Here is a 14,693-nt window from a genome sequence, read left to right as displayed (position 1 = left end):
GAAAGAAAACATCAGCAAAATGAAAAGGGAGCCAACCCTATGGGAAAATATATTCGCTAATGATACATCAGATAGAGGTTTGATCTCCAAGATACATAAAGAACTCACTCGACTCCACTCCAAGAAGACAAACGATCCAATCAAAAAATGGGCAAAGGACCTGGGCAGATACAAGGAGGAGATACAGAGGGCCCAGAGGCATTTGAAAGGATGCTCTGCATCACTAGCCATCAGAGAAATGCAGATCAAAACCACCATGAGGTACCACCTCACACCGGTCAGAATGGCCATCATAAACAGATCAACAAACAAACAACAGGTGCTGGCGAGGCTGTGGACAAAAGGGAAGCCTAGTCCACTGTTGGTGGTAATGCAGACTGGTATAGCCACTGTGGAAGGCGGTGTGGAGTTTCCTCAAAAAGCTGAAAATGGAACTGCCTTTTGATCCAGTGATTCCTGCTGGTACTATACCCTAAGAACACCAAAACGCCAATACAAAGAACCTATGCACCCCAATGTTCATAGCAGCACAATTTACAATAGCCAAGTGTTGGAAGCAACCTAAGTGTCCATCAGTAGATGATTGGATCAAAAATTATGGTACATATACACAATGGAATACTACGCAGCAGAAAGGAAAAAAGAACTACTAAACTTCGCGACAGTATGGATGAACTGGAGAGCATTATGCTAAGCGAAATAAGCCAGGGGGCGAAAGACAAATACCATATGATCTCACCTATAAGCGGAACCTAACCAACAATACAAAGATGCAAGGAAAATATGACCAGCAACACTGAAAGGAAAAGAAATCAATAGAGACAAGAGGGAAGGAGGGAGGGGTGGGCAGGGAAAGGGAAGGGAAGGGTAAAGTCAAGGAACATATAGCAAGAACTCATGGACAAAACCAAAGGGGAAGAGCTGAGGGAGGGAAGGAGGGAGGGGGCAAGGGAAAGTTTTGAGGGGGACGCAGAGACAAATGTATTTAAAAATAAAGAAAGAAAGAAAGAAAGAAAAAAAATAAAAGGGAGTAATGGAGTCAAATGCTATAGAAAGTTCAGGTAAAATGAAGATTGATTTCTTTCTTCAATGTCCATTGGACTTAACAGGTGAGTTTTTGCAGCCATGATTTCAATGGAATGGTAATAGTAACAGTTAAACTACTAGAGGACAGAAGACTGATTGGGTAGTGAAGTCAAGACAGCTTTGAAGAAGTGTAACTTAAATAGAAGAGGGGAGATAGCAGGTACAAGGTTATGGAAGGGATGGATGGATGAATGGATAAATATATTTTGATCAGTATTTTGAACTCTACTGGAACCAATATCTCTTTTTAAATAATAATATATTCTATTCTCTATACCCTATTAAAATCAAATTCATGGGTAACTTACACAAAATTAAAGCCAATTTGGCCCTAACTGGCGTGGCTCAGTGGACTGCGTGCTGGCCTGCAAACCAAAGGGTTGCCAGTTCAGTTCCTAGTCGGGGCAGATGCCTGAGTTGTGCGGCAGGTCCCCAGTAGGGGAAGCACAAGAGGCAACCACACATTGATGTTTCTCTACCTCTCTTCCTCCCCACCTTTCCCTCTCTCTAAAAATAAATAAAAATCTTTTAAAAATCAACTTAATACTCTACCTATATTATGGAAGAAAAACAAGAGATATACAATAAAATCATTCTCGGGTACAAGTAACCCAACTGACATATACGTAGAATCACTATGGACTCAATAACTACAAATACAACACAGGTATCAGTGGGCTGTATTAGTGTCTTAAAACCTCGAGCTGTGTAATATTCAGTGATGTGATTTTCTAAAATGGGTAACAATTCTTGATTAAGTCTCAACAAAATAAAAATATAATCTCCTGGTTAACATAGCAGCCACATGTTTGGAAATTATGTTTGAAAATGGTACAAAACCCTCACAACACTTGTGCACTTGTGAAAAGGAATTGGTTCTAGGCTTAAACACAGAATCAGGTTTTTCACTTACATAACTGTCTGGTTGAACACTGAATGGAACTCAGGAGAATTCTGCTTTATGCAGGACTGTCTCAAACATTGCCAGAGTCTCATGTTCCAAGAACCAGCACACTGAATGCCAGTACATGACCTTTAATAACCACAAAGTCTCCTAAAATTTCCCAAAGTCACTATTCCCTTTGGGAAAGCCAGGACATGCTAGGCCAGAAGAGGAGAGGCTAGGAAAAAAAAAAAAAGACAGATTATTGTCCCTGATAAAGTTGAAGGTGACAAAATTGAAAGTAGAGGTCTAAAGCTTAGAATTTGAGAAGGCACAGATACATTCATGTCTTGGTGGATGTCACATTTCCTACAAATGAATGATAATCTTGCTTTAAGGATTTTGTGGTAGGCTCATAAATTATTTCTCTGTTTTCAATACCTCAAGTACCCTCTCTCCTAACTTGGAGTACCTACTTTTCATTTTGAACCCTCATGTTAGGAGGCTCATTTGCTGAAAACAAAACAAAACAAAAAAACCCCTCTATTTTAAACACTATGAAAGATCACTTTTTGAAGAGGAAGCACTACTTCTATTATTACAGGCCAAAAATGTGGAACATTTCAGAAGTGTTATTAGTTTCCTATTACTGCTATAACAAATTACCACAAGTTTAGTGACTAAAACAATACAAACTTATTACCCTAAGCTCTAGAGGTCAAGAGTGCAAAAGGATTTCCTCGGGCTTCAATTTTTTTAAACCGAAAGTGTCAGCAGGGCTCTGTTCCTTTCTGGGAGCTCTAGAGAATAATACAGTTCCTTCACTTATCTAGCTCCTAGAGGCTGCCTGAATTCCTTGGCTCATGGCCCTTCCCTCTATTTTCAAAGCTAACAGCATAGCATCTTCAAATCTCAGATTTGAGATTTGATAATCCAAAGGGAATTCTTGATCCAAGTCAAAATCCCTAATTTAATTACATCTGTGAAATTCCACTTACCATTAAAGTAATATATTCATAGGTCTGGGGATTAGGACGTGGCCATCTTTAGGAGCCACCATTCTATGTGCCACAAAAGAGTAGAGCAAGGAATATTTGGCTGAAATAGGAACACTGTGAACATTTTTTCCCCCTTCTACAGTTTCCTTGTAGTTCACCCACTCTTATTTTTACCTTTAAAAGCCAAGCTAAGGATTCTACAGTTGCTTATCTTTAGACAGCCTGATTCCTATTTACATAATTTTCATCAATTTAAAATAGCAACCAAAGGTAGAGATTAGCAAAATACATTTGGAGTGGGGAGAGAGTGGTTAAAGCAGACATTCATGTATCCAAGATATAGTTCTAAACCTGATTTTTTTCCAGATTGAATGCATAATACATGATTTCATAATTCTGCCAAAGGATTATTTACCATTATTGATGTTAAGCATATTATTTATACACACACACATGCACACACACACCACATTGTGCTATTTCCGTCTAGGATTTTCAGAAAATTTTGGAACTTAGTACTCATTTTTCTAAATTAAAAATATAAAATAAATATGAACTTATGCTTTTATAAGAAGTCATATATGACAAAAGTACATAGGATAAAAAGTTAAAGCCTGCCTTGCTCCCACCTCATTCTTTTACAAGTACAAAAGTTGTGAAGATTATTTAAAATAAATACATGTGAAGCACCTAGGAGATTCTATTAGCATAACAGCCATTTGATGGCATTGCCTTAATATTAAATTACATTGCTCTTACTGTCTGCATAATTGTTCTTTCCTGCTGATGAACCATTTAAACTAGTCTCACAATGTGAATGCTTCCAACCTAGGGTTCTAATGAAATACACTAGTATAAGCATTCAAACACATCTTTCTTACTTGTATTGAATTACATTTTTAAGGTAAATCTTAAATCTTAGGTCTGTCAAAGGATATATCCATACTTAGGACTTTTGCTCAGTATTGCTTTCCAAAGGATTATACCAGTTTCAATACTATTATTCAAACCTTTTTGGCAGGATTTAGAAAAATTTTGCTAACTTAGTAGTCATAAAATGGTATTTCAAATCCACTTTAATCTGTACTTTTTGTGTCTTGTAAACATAAATATTTATGTACTTGTTTGTTTGCTTCCCCCCCGCCCCATTCTACAGTTATTGTATTTATTGAGCATCTGCATTTATCACTATTATAGAGACTCGTGTCTCTATAATATAGCAATCAATAGAAGATACAAAAATCTACTTATTGGACTGGTTTTTATAGGTCTGTTAAAAGTATAGTCTTTTAGGTACCATATTAAACTAGCATAAGCTTTTCAAACTAACATAATCAAACCCAGGGAGTATTTGGCCTTCACAGGAGGATCAGAAGTAGGTGCAGCCAAGTGAAAGATGAAGAAGGTGCACCTTCTTGCTCATTTATCTACTAATAATAAAGTTATGTATTTAAAGATTTAGAGTAAGAAGGTAAAATAGTATACATAACTTTAAAATTAGTTTATAATTAAAAACTTGAGAAACATTAATAAGACTATTCAAAACAACTCTCTGGGGTTGAGGAGTAAGACTATCCCTTTAAGTGTTTTCAGTTTTTGGTGATTACAAATAAAAAGTCATTATAAACATTTGCATGGTATGAAACGTGTGTTTGCTTAGTATCTTCATCTTCACCGATTGTATAGTCAGTGGTTTTCCCCCCATTCTAAGAGCTATGTAGCCATATCTCATTGTGGTTTTTATTTGCATTTCTCTAATGACTGATGATGTGGAGCATCTTGGCTTACTTGTCATTTGTGTATCTTTTTTGGTGAAGTGTCTGTTCTAACCCCCCCCACCCCGCACCCCGCTTTGTTTTTTTTTCTCATTAGTGAGTCTTGAGAGTTCTTTATATACTCTGAATATAACTTCTTTATTAAATGTTTTGCTAAAAAAAATACAACCTAACTCCCAGGTTGATATATTTGAATATGTGTATTTAAGCAACTGTGAATAACTTTAACACCACACTTTGTCTTTATAACTGATTTACCTGGATTTTCAGTCTTTCTAATGAACTTTTTCTCTACCTCTAAAATGAGGGGAATTTAGCTGTTAAAATCTAAAATACCTGCCTTCAAGCTCTAAGAAGGTATTCTATATAAAACTGACTTAGCTTAAAATACAGCTGAAATTTTGCTTCCTGTTAGGATATTAAATAAGTGGAGTAATGTATGACTCAGGAGTAAATAAGAAAACACTGTCATTACTTTCTAAATTAGGTTAAATAAAAAGTGAACCAGCAACACAGTAAGGGATGATTTAAAAGAAGAACTGTCTGCCTCCCGTCTCAGAAACCATACCTTGAGAAAAAGGAACTATATAAAAAGGCAGATGTTTTAAATTTTGAAAGTAGTGCAAGCCAGCTCCTCTTAATTCACATTTGCACCTGCATCTCTAATTTGCAAAAAGTGATGCGTAAAATTTCAAAATAGCAAAATGTAAGTCTGTTACAATATTAATGTGTGGTTCAGTGCTCTATGCAGTAGAGCATGTTACCTTGCATATATGGATCCTTTACTATTTCTAATGGTTACTGTAGTTAATCTAACGCCACTTGAATCGAGCCGTTCGTAGGTACTAGGTTTGAAACTTCTAAAGTAGTTGCAACTGCTAAAAGCTCCTCGGGTGCCGCTCCTCCTCCTGCCGTCTCTCCTACTGTTGAACACCGTACTCACTTATCTGGGCGAAATTCCCAGCCCGCCCCAGACTCCCAGCGTCGTTCTTCTGGATCAGGGCTCCTTCCCCGCGCACATCAGTTATTTCCTCCGCTTCGAAGACGTGCCGCCCACCTGGATTATTTCCCTTTTCCGTTCCAAGCACGTCTCCAGCTAAAAATTCTTTTTTCACCTGTCATACTCCTGCTCGTTCATGACATTCAGTTTTCTGCCACAGAGTGTTCGCTACCCCAGTAGTTATGCCATCTGGACAAAAATAGCTCACAGTTTTGCTTAAACAGTAACGGCCGCCCAAATTTGATGGTTAGATTTGTCTCACGTCCAAAGACCGCGCCTCCTATAGTGCGGCTTGATAACATCCGAGGAGTGAGGAGCTGTGGCCACTAGAAGGCTGCAGGGACTTGCCCCAGCGAGCCCGCCCAATCCCCCGGGGGCACCGTCTGCGGACCCCTGGAAGTGTGAAACAAGACTTCCAGACTTGTCTCTCGTCTAGCGCAGGCACTCCTTTTCCCAGCAGGCCCCGCGCGACCCTCGGCGCCCCGCCTCCTCGCGGTGCGGCACTCGGCGCGCTCCGCGGCCTGTCACAGCTAAACTCGCGAGCCCCACCCGCGGTCCTACAGCCTGACTCCCAGCTCCTTCCCGACTCCCGCGAGTTCCAGTCGCGTCTTCCAGCACCCCAGCACCGCCCTCAGTCGCGCGCGCTCTCCCCGCCCCGCCCTCGTCCTCGCGTGCAGCCGCCACAACCAATGAGGTTCGGGGCCGCGTGCGCAGATTCAAACGGCGGCTCTTGAGGGAGGCTAGGCGCGAGATTCGGCGGTGGGCACAAAACCCTGCAGGAGGTTGCGAGCCCTGCAGAGCTGCTTGCTGCGGAGGGAGGGCGGGGGTCGGCGCCCGTGGCTAGGAGGCTGAGAGCCGACGGGAGGGGCCGGCGGAGAGCGGGAGCGCGCCTGCTGACATGTTGGGGGCATCCCTGAACTGGCCGGTCCGGGACTAGGAGCGGTGCTTGCGGGCCGGGGGCGGGTCTCGGTCCGCCTTCAGTCCCTTCGACTTGCCCTGCTGGGGTCGCGTTCCGCACTTGGTGGCCTCGGAGAGGGAGCCGGGGAATCGGCGGGAGGGTCGGGGGAAAAGGAGCATTCGCCTGAGGCTGGAGGAGGCTGAACTGCGTCCCCGCCCAGCTCGCGCCTATGCGGTACTTGAAGGATGGCGAAGAGGTCGCGCAGGTGGGTGACATCCCTTTCGCTCAGGCCTGTCGGCACAGCCTCGGCCCAGATTCCTTTTCCTTTACCGCTGCTTCCCCACTAGGCCGTCCCCGGCCGGGGCAGAGGTTTTCCTTCCCGCTGCTCCAGAGGCGCCTCGGCCCGGCTGGCCGGAGCGCAGGCGTGACGTGTGCAGAGTTGGGGACCACTGTATTTAAGATGCGGAAAGTAATGGATACCCAGGTTACTCCTTCGAGTTGGTTTTTTACATAATCTCTCACAGCCACTTCTTGGTGGGGAGTGTCTGCCAGGTAAGTCTGTGCCCTTTGGGGAATACGCTACGCAGAGAAAAGTGGTACTGTCCTGCCAGGATGACTTGAAAATGGTGTTCAGGGGGACTCACTCTCTGAATCACTACCAGTTAAAATAGGAACTCCGTGGTAAACCTGGGCGGGGACCCCTCTGTCATCCTTGCTCCCTTAATGGTTTGGAAAATCTGCTGAGGAATAGTTGAGAAAGAACCTTTTTGATGTTTTCTGTTATTACCATACTCATGTTCTCAGCTGTGTGTGTGTGTGTGTGTATCTTCTACTGGGAAGCTGTTACACTGTTACTACTAGTAACTTGATCTTAAAATAAAACAATGTATTTGATTCACTTAATATTTTGAGTGTCCATGTTTGGCTCTGACCGTACCGAAGTTCGCACAGAGGTAAGGCACATATTTTTGTTGTTGTTGGAAAACTTGCTAGGATGAATTTATGCCTTTGATTTTTACGTCTATGGCACTGTAGTAGCCTTTCCTAAATTATGTGTAGTAATCACTTAGAAGACAAAGTAACTAGGTTGTCTTTTAATTGCATTATTAATAAACTTGAAACGATGTTTGACACAATATCCAAATGGTTTTATTTCTAGATCTGTAACCTAAAAGCCTTATTTCTTAAGTTGAAATTTAGTATCAGGATTCATTAATTGCAGATTTCTGTTAAAATTGGTAAAATACACATAATATTTGTTGCTTTATACACTTATTAAGTGCCTGCTGTACGTAAATTGTTTTTGCAGAAAGCAGAATAAAATATAATTAAGTCCTTGTTAGCTTATTAGTTTGTAGCAACTACAGTATAGGTAAAACTCTTGTGGTGGAAAAAATTTACATACACATACATATAAACCCACATTTCTAGAACAGGGTTTTCAACCTTGGCACTCTTGATGTTGATATTTTGGAAGGGGACTTATTTGTGCTTTGTTAGATATTTAGCAACATTCCTGGACTAAAAACAATTGACACCAGTAACACTCCACTTACCCCAGTCCTGAAAATCAAAGATCTCCAGACATTGCCAAATGTCTGTTGGAAGGGCCAAATCACTCAGGTAAGAATCACTGCTCTAGAATGTTAAGGACCCAATTAGCCTTTTAAGTTTCAGAAAAGATCAATATTAAGAGCTTCTGTAATTATAATTGCTGAGGTACTGGTTTAAGCCTTTTCTTTTGAATATACACAAATTTTAAAGTATCTTTATTACGCAAAATGAGAACTGACTATATAACATGGCATTAACTAATCAGTACTGATGGTAATCTTATTCAAAATAATTTCTTGGCAAATGCTGTCATCAGTATTTAGTTAGATTTAGGCATGGATGTTTGAATATCAGAACCTTGCCTTTTCCAGTTGGTTTTCTGTGTGTTTCATAATAATAGACTAAGAAGGAAGAAATGATTTCATGATTAACTTACCCATATAAGCTTTCTTTTATTGACAGTACTGTAAGCTTTAAGATCTAAACATTAGCTGTACTGTTGACTTAGTTCTTGTTTGCTGTATAAGTTAATTTAAATATATATTATAGAATGATTTAAAGAGGCATAAGTCTACTGTAATTAAACTGTGAAGTTGCACTCCCTATGGGAGTATTCAGGTAGAGGATGAGGTGAGAAATTATCACCTCTGAATGGTGTATTTTCTCAGGGTCTTCATACTTGAATGTTTTGTGTTCTTAATTATAGTTCTTGTATATGGAAATGTGATTGTTTTTTACCTTAGAAGATAATAGAATGTGAAATGTTTTGATAGAAAAATAATCTAATCATTGGGTAAAGTCTAGTCTCAGCTCTTCTGCCTAAATATCTTAATATTAAATGTGAATATATATAGTTGAAAGAGAAAGGAAATAATTCAGTCACTTGAAGATCTCCTCTAGACAACCATTTAAGTATTTGAGTGAAAATTATACTTTGCAATATACAAGTTTTGCATAAGACTATAGGCATAAATCCTGTAATACACTTTTTCTGTAAGATCTGGCAAAAAAAAACAAAGTAAAACGCTGTTACCTCAGGTGTGAAACAGCTGAAGGATGTTGGCTTTTTTGATGTTTAAGATAGCTATATTTATATATACATAAAGGAAAAGGCTTATTTAGTGTTGCAACTTCAAATAGTTTTAGATACTGCTGAGGGTTTTAATGACATAATTTGCAGGCAATACTATAATTGGTATATATGTTATTAACACATATTTGATTTTTAAACATGTTTATTAATTAATTTTAGTTTTTAAAGATGGTTCTATCCGTAAAAATAAACTTAAAAAATGTCATTTAGAAGCCAGAAGGCCTATTTATGTAGTAACAGATTTAGGTATTTACACTTGAGATGACCTGTGACTACACTAAACTAAAAAGATAAAAGCCAGCTCTTGAATTGGAAGATGTTTTTCAGTGGGATATGTGTGTGTAAGAAGCAACTTTACTATGTTGTCTCCAGCCAAATAAGTGTTATGGGTGAAAGAATACTGAAATATGATAACTGATTTTTAAAATCAGCTTTGTCATTAACTAGCAATGTTGTTTTGGGAAAGCAAGTAAACTCTGTATACCAGTTTTTTTATTTGTTGTTATAATAGGTTTGAATCTTATGGTCTGTAAGGTAACTTCTAGTTTAATCTACATCCTATTTTGAACCCTTTTGTAATATTCTCCTCTCATTTAAAAAATACCCACACACTAAAGGAATAAAATTGAAATGTTCTTACATTGTTTTTGCTTTTGAATAGCTAGATAGAACTTTGTTCAGTATTTACTTCAGTATTGCTATAAATAATGGTCCACAAAAGTCAAATTTGTTTCACCATAATGATGCTAGTTGCAGTCAAGATTTGAGGGGAAAAAAATTCATGTATGCAGTGCATCATATTTACCACTGGGTGGCCTGATTTCACTATATTAAATTAACCTGGTAAATTTTTCTATCTTGAATTCAATTGGACTTTAAAAAATACACTGTTATTCTGTCAAGACAGTATAATAAAGTTGTATTTTTCAATTATGATAAAAATTTCAGACTTGATGCAGTTTTTGGTTAAAATATTAACTTGAAGTGATTTTATATTAGAGGAAATTTAATAAAACTACTGATGTTTTTCCAATTTCAAACCTGTTTTCAAATAAAAATAAATTTTAAAAAATTCTCAAATTCCTCCTTTGGCTACCTCATTTTACTTTTTTTAGGTAGTAAAATTGGTGGCTATAAAATTAAACTTCTCCCAAATGTTTTGTCTTAATATTGCCAAGTGTGAATAGTTTGTCTATTATTTCACAAATGACTGTCACATTCTATTAGCTTACACCCCAGTGTGAAGTTACTCTTAACCATCTTCCTTGCTTAATGAGTCATAGTATTTTTTGTGTGTCTGTGTGTTTCATTTTGCTGTTTCACATCACCCTCATCACTTCATTCATAATAGACAAAACTCTTTTCATTTGAATATAGTACTTAGGTAGTATATGAATAGTTATACTATAAATATTTTCTTTGACTAAAAAAATAAAATGGACAGAATGATTCAGGAAACCAAGGCCTGGATGAAGATTTTGAGATCGAATTCTTCTAGTTTTGATTTGTGACTGCAAATATAATTTTACCTTTTTTTGTTCTCTTCTAGATTAGTAAGGCTAAGCTAGAAATGGTTTATCTACACAATTGGAATTTGATTTTATTTATTACATCTTAGCAGCACCAATTGCTACAACACAGAAATGCTAAAAGATGATGTAAAAATCAGAAAAATAGATCAGATTATAGAGCAGTGGAACTTTTTCATTGTTAAATGGTGAAATTGGAATATTGGTGAGGTTTCTTGTGGGGATTTATCCTTTCCCTTATTCTCAGCCATCTTCCTATTGTGATGTTGATAAGTTTCTAGGGTCTTTTTCTGTCACATTTATTTGAAAGTTATATCATCTTTTCAACAATTACTTAAATAATATAGAAATAACAATGCTAAAACTAAGAAGTAGCTAGGTAGATAGACTCTAGGAAAGTCCCAGTGGTAGAGAGATGATTCTAAGAAATCTGCTCTAATCCTCCCTCACACTCACCCACTCAAAAACCCAGCTTCCTGAACAGTGGCTGAGCTGAATAACTGCCTGAAACTGATGACTGTGCTGATGCAAAACAGAATGAAACCTCACATAGAAATAGAAATTTCTCACAGACCAAATATATGGTTAAAAAAAATAAGGGAATATTTTAAAGTTAAAATGAACAAATTTTCAGGAAAATTACTCTTTTGACTCAAGCAGTATTTTTGGATCATAGCCTTAACTTAAAATAGTTTGATAAGAACCTGAAGGTGAATTTTGTGCAGATTAGATATAATGTAGATGCTTTTGTGACTACTTAAGATTTATATGGGCCAGTACCAAAATAGAAAATTGTTTTTATTTATAAATAACCTAATTTTAAAAACAATCTCCAAATGCTGTTGTGGAAGTTGTTGGGATCCGAGGGAAGGGAAGAAGAGGGAAACCTGTGAAAAGTGCAACTGAGGCCTGTTTGGGATGGCAGAGCAGTAATGTTGCTGGGACAGTTCTAGGAATGGTTAGCAACATTAATAGATACCGCCTCCCTCCAAAAAACCCCTGCTGTAATATGTTTTATACACACCCACACAACCACACACATTACTATATATATATATACATATATATATATATATATATATATATATAGTAATGTTTCAGTAGGTTCTGTTTTATATATTCTACCACTTGGAGGTGCATTTGGATTTTGAAAGCCCTTTTTAACAAATGGGAATGCCTTTCATCTCATCCTAGAGACATTTTCATTTGTTAAAAGAAAAGTTTTCTTTCTCATATCCACTTGTGAGTAATTTCGGAATACAGAGCACTTGGAAAAAGTGAAAGAGTAAGGAACATAATTCATTAATTTTATACATACATATTTGAATGGCAGATACTGTATTTGTGCTGCAAGGTGAACATACTCCGTGTGGTCTTTGCACTCCTGAACTTACTGTTTGGTTGGGAAGGTTGGCAGTTGTAATGGACATCAAAAAGGAAGGGTAGATGCCATGGTTATGTACAAATTGCACAGAAAGATTTCAGTATGGTGTTTTATTTGGTTTAGTAGTTGCCTTTGAAATTTATGAAGTCATTGGATCCTGAACAATGTCCAATTTAACAATTTGTAATCTTGGCTAATTAGGTGATATTTCTGAAAGCTGAAGATGGCTGCAACCTGCAGATATTTTCCTTACCTAACCTTTTGTTTTTATTTTAGGTGTGGTTTAATGAAGCAAGTATATATGGAAGTAGGACTGGCAGATTATTGTTAAAAATAAACATTGGCCTTAGGGAGAGAACATTGGCATATTGAAGTGTGTTGAACTCAAGGAGCACACTATGTGTCTACCTTAGGTAGGGGAATAGGGGATCTTTGTGTCTAGCTTGGTCAGATATGAAGAATTTTGGTCCTATGGAATTAACAAATCAAGGGAAATGAGAAGTTCCAAAGGATTTGTAGACAGTATATATTAAATCTAGATCTTTATATGTCAGTTTTGTGAAATTGAAACTATAGGTACTATTAGGAACTACCTATATGTTCTTAAGTATATATATTATAGTAAGGTTAAACAAATCATCAAACTTTTGCTATTTGAAATAAAAATGAATTTTTGGGAAGTTGAATCTAGTAAAGCAAAATACTTTTGAGTATTGTTAGTCAATCAGCCTATACATATAATAATAATATTGAGTCACCTCTCTATGCCACATTATATAAGGTGTTTATACATTTTTATCATTTATTGTTAGGGTAACACTATAATGTAGGTGGTCACATCTTCATTTTACAAACAGGTAAACTAAAGCCCTGAGAGGCTAATACGTTTATGGACACCAAGGGTGGGTAAGTTAGAACTCGAACTTTGCTCTGATTTCAAAATGTACTTGAGGTTCTCATCTTTGGGATGTTCCAGCTTTTTGTATCTCTTTACCTATTTTTCCCAATATGGTATATTTTGTGGTTAGGTAGTAAGTTTTGGAGCTCAGCCATGCTATATTTGGTGTAACTGTGGGCAAGAAGTTATACTCTTCCCAGTTTTTTTTTTATTTTTTTGCTTTTTAGTTTTTAAAATTATATTTTATTGATTATGCTATTACAGTTGTCCTGACTTTTCCTTCTTTGCCCCTCTCTACCCAGCACCCCCCACTCCCTCAGGCAGTCCCCTCACCATTGTTCGTGTCCATGGGTCATGTGTGTCAGTTCTTTAGCTACTCCATTTCCTATACTTTACTTCACATCCCCATGACTATTCTGTAACTACCTATTTGTACTTCTTAATCCCCTCACCTCTTCACTCACTCTCCCCAACCCCACTCCCATCTGGCAATCATCAAAACGTTCTCAGTATCCATGATTCTGTCTCTGGTCCTCTTGTTTGCTTAGCTTTTTAGATTCAATTTTTGGTAGTTGTTAGGTATTTTTTGCCATTTTATTGTTCATAGTTTTGATATTCTTCTTTTAAATAAGTCCCTTTAATGTTTCATGTAATAATGGTTTGGTGGTGATGAACTCCTTTAGGGTTTTTTTGTTGTTGTTGTTTTTTGTTTTGGTCTGGGAAGCTCTTTAGCTGCTCTTTGATTCTAAATGATATCTTTGCTGGGCAGAGCAATCTTGGCTGTAGGTCCCTGCTTTTCATGACTTTGAATATTTCTTGCCAATCCCTTCTAGCCTGTGAAGTTTCTTTTGAGAAATCAGCTGACAGTCTTTTGGGAACTCCCCTGCTGGTTACTAACTTCTTTTGCTGCTTTTAAGATTCTCCCTTTACCTTTAACCTTTGGCATTTCAACTATGATGTGACTTAGAGTGGGCCTCTTTGCATCCACCTTGTTTGGGACTCTCTGCACTTTCTGGACTTGCATGTCTATTTCCTTTGCCAAATTAGGGGAGTTTTCTTTCATTATTTTTGCAAGTAGATTTCCAAATTTTTGCTCTTTCTCTTCTTTTGCTGGCACCCCTATGATGCAAATGTTGGACATCTTGAAGTTATCCCAAGGGCAGCTTACAGTATCCTCATTTTTTTTTTAATTCTTTCTTCTTCTTGTTCTGAATTGTTTTTTGGTTCCTTATGTTCCTAATCTTTGATTTGATTCTCGGCTTCATTCACCCTACTGTTGTTTCTCTGTAAATTGTTCATTATTTTAATTAGTGAGTCCCTCATTTCTTACTGGATCTTTTTTCTGCTGTTGAGATCCTCACTAAGTTCCTTGAGTGTCCTTAAGACCAGTGTTTTAACTCTGCATCCGATAGATTGCCTATCTCCATTTCATTTATCTCTTTTTCTGGAGTTTTGATCTGTTCTTTCATTTGGCCCATGTTTCTTTGTCTCCTCATTTTGGCAGCCTCCCTGTGTTTGTTTCTCTACTAGGTAGAGCTTCTTTGACTCCATGTCTTGGTAGTGTGGCCTACTGTAGTAGGTGTCCTGTAGGGTCC

The 14,693-nt window shown here is 37.7% G+C and overlaps 1 protein-coding gene across 1 annotated transcript in view; it reads left to right on the top strand.

Annotated features, from left to right (window-relative positions):
* The first annotated feature begins 6,838 nt into the window (after positions 1-6,838).
* Positions 6,839-14,693, top strand: part of MYBL1 (MYB proto-oncogene like 1) — a 32,039-nt gene continuing 24,184 nt past the window's right edge. Inside the window, exon 1 of the mRNA XM_054590044.1 lies at positions 6,839-6,905. Coding sequence (XP_054446019.1) covers positions 6,886-6,905 — 20 coding nt within the window. The 5' untranslated portion in view covers positions 6,839-6,885. The remainder of the gene's footprint in view (positions 6,906-14,693) is intronic.

This window comes from Pteronotus mesoamericanus, unplaced genomic scaffold (assembly GCF_021234165.1).
Source record: "Pteronotus mesoamericanus isolate MK-2021 breed Mesoamerican mustached bat unplaced genomic scaffold, CSHL_Meso_final scaffold_174, whole genome shotgun sequence".
NCBI lineage: Eukaryota > Metazoa > Chordata > Mammalia > Chiroptera > Mormoopidae > Pteronotus > Pteronotus mesoamericanus.
Note: the sequence above shows the minus strand (reverse complement) of the source record. Positions and strands in the feature narration are given on the sequence as shown.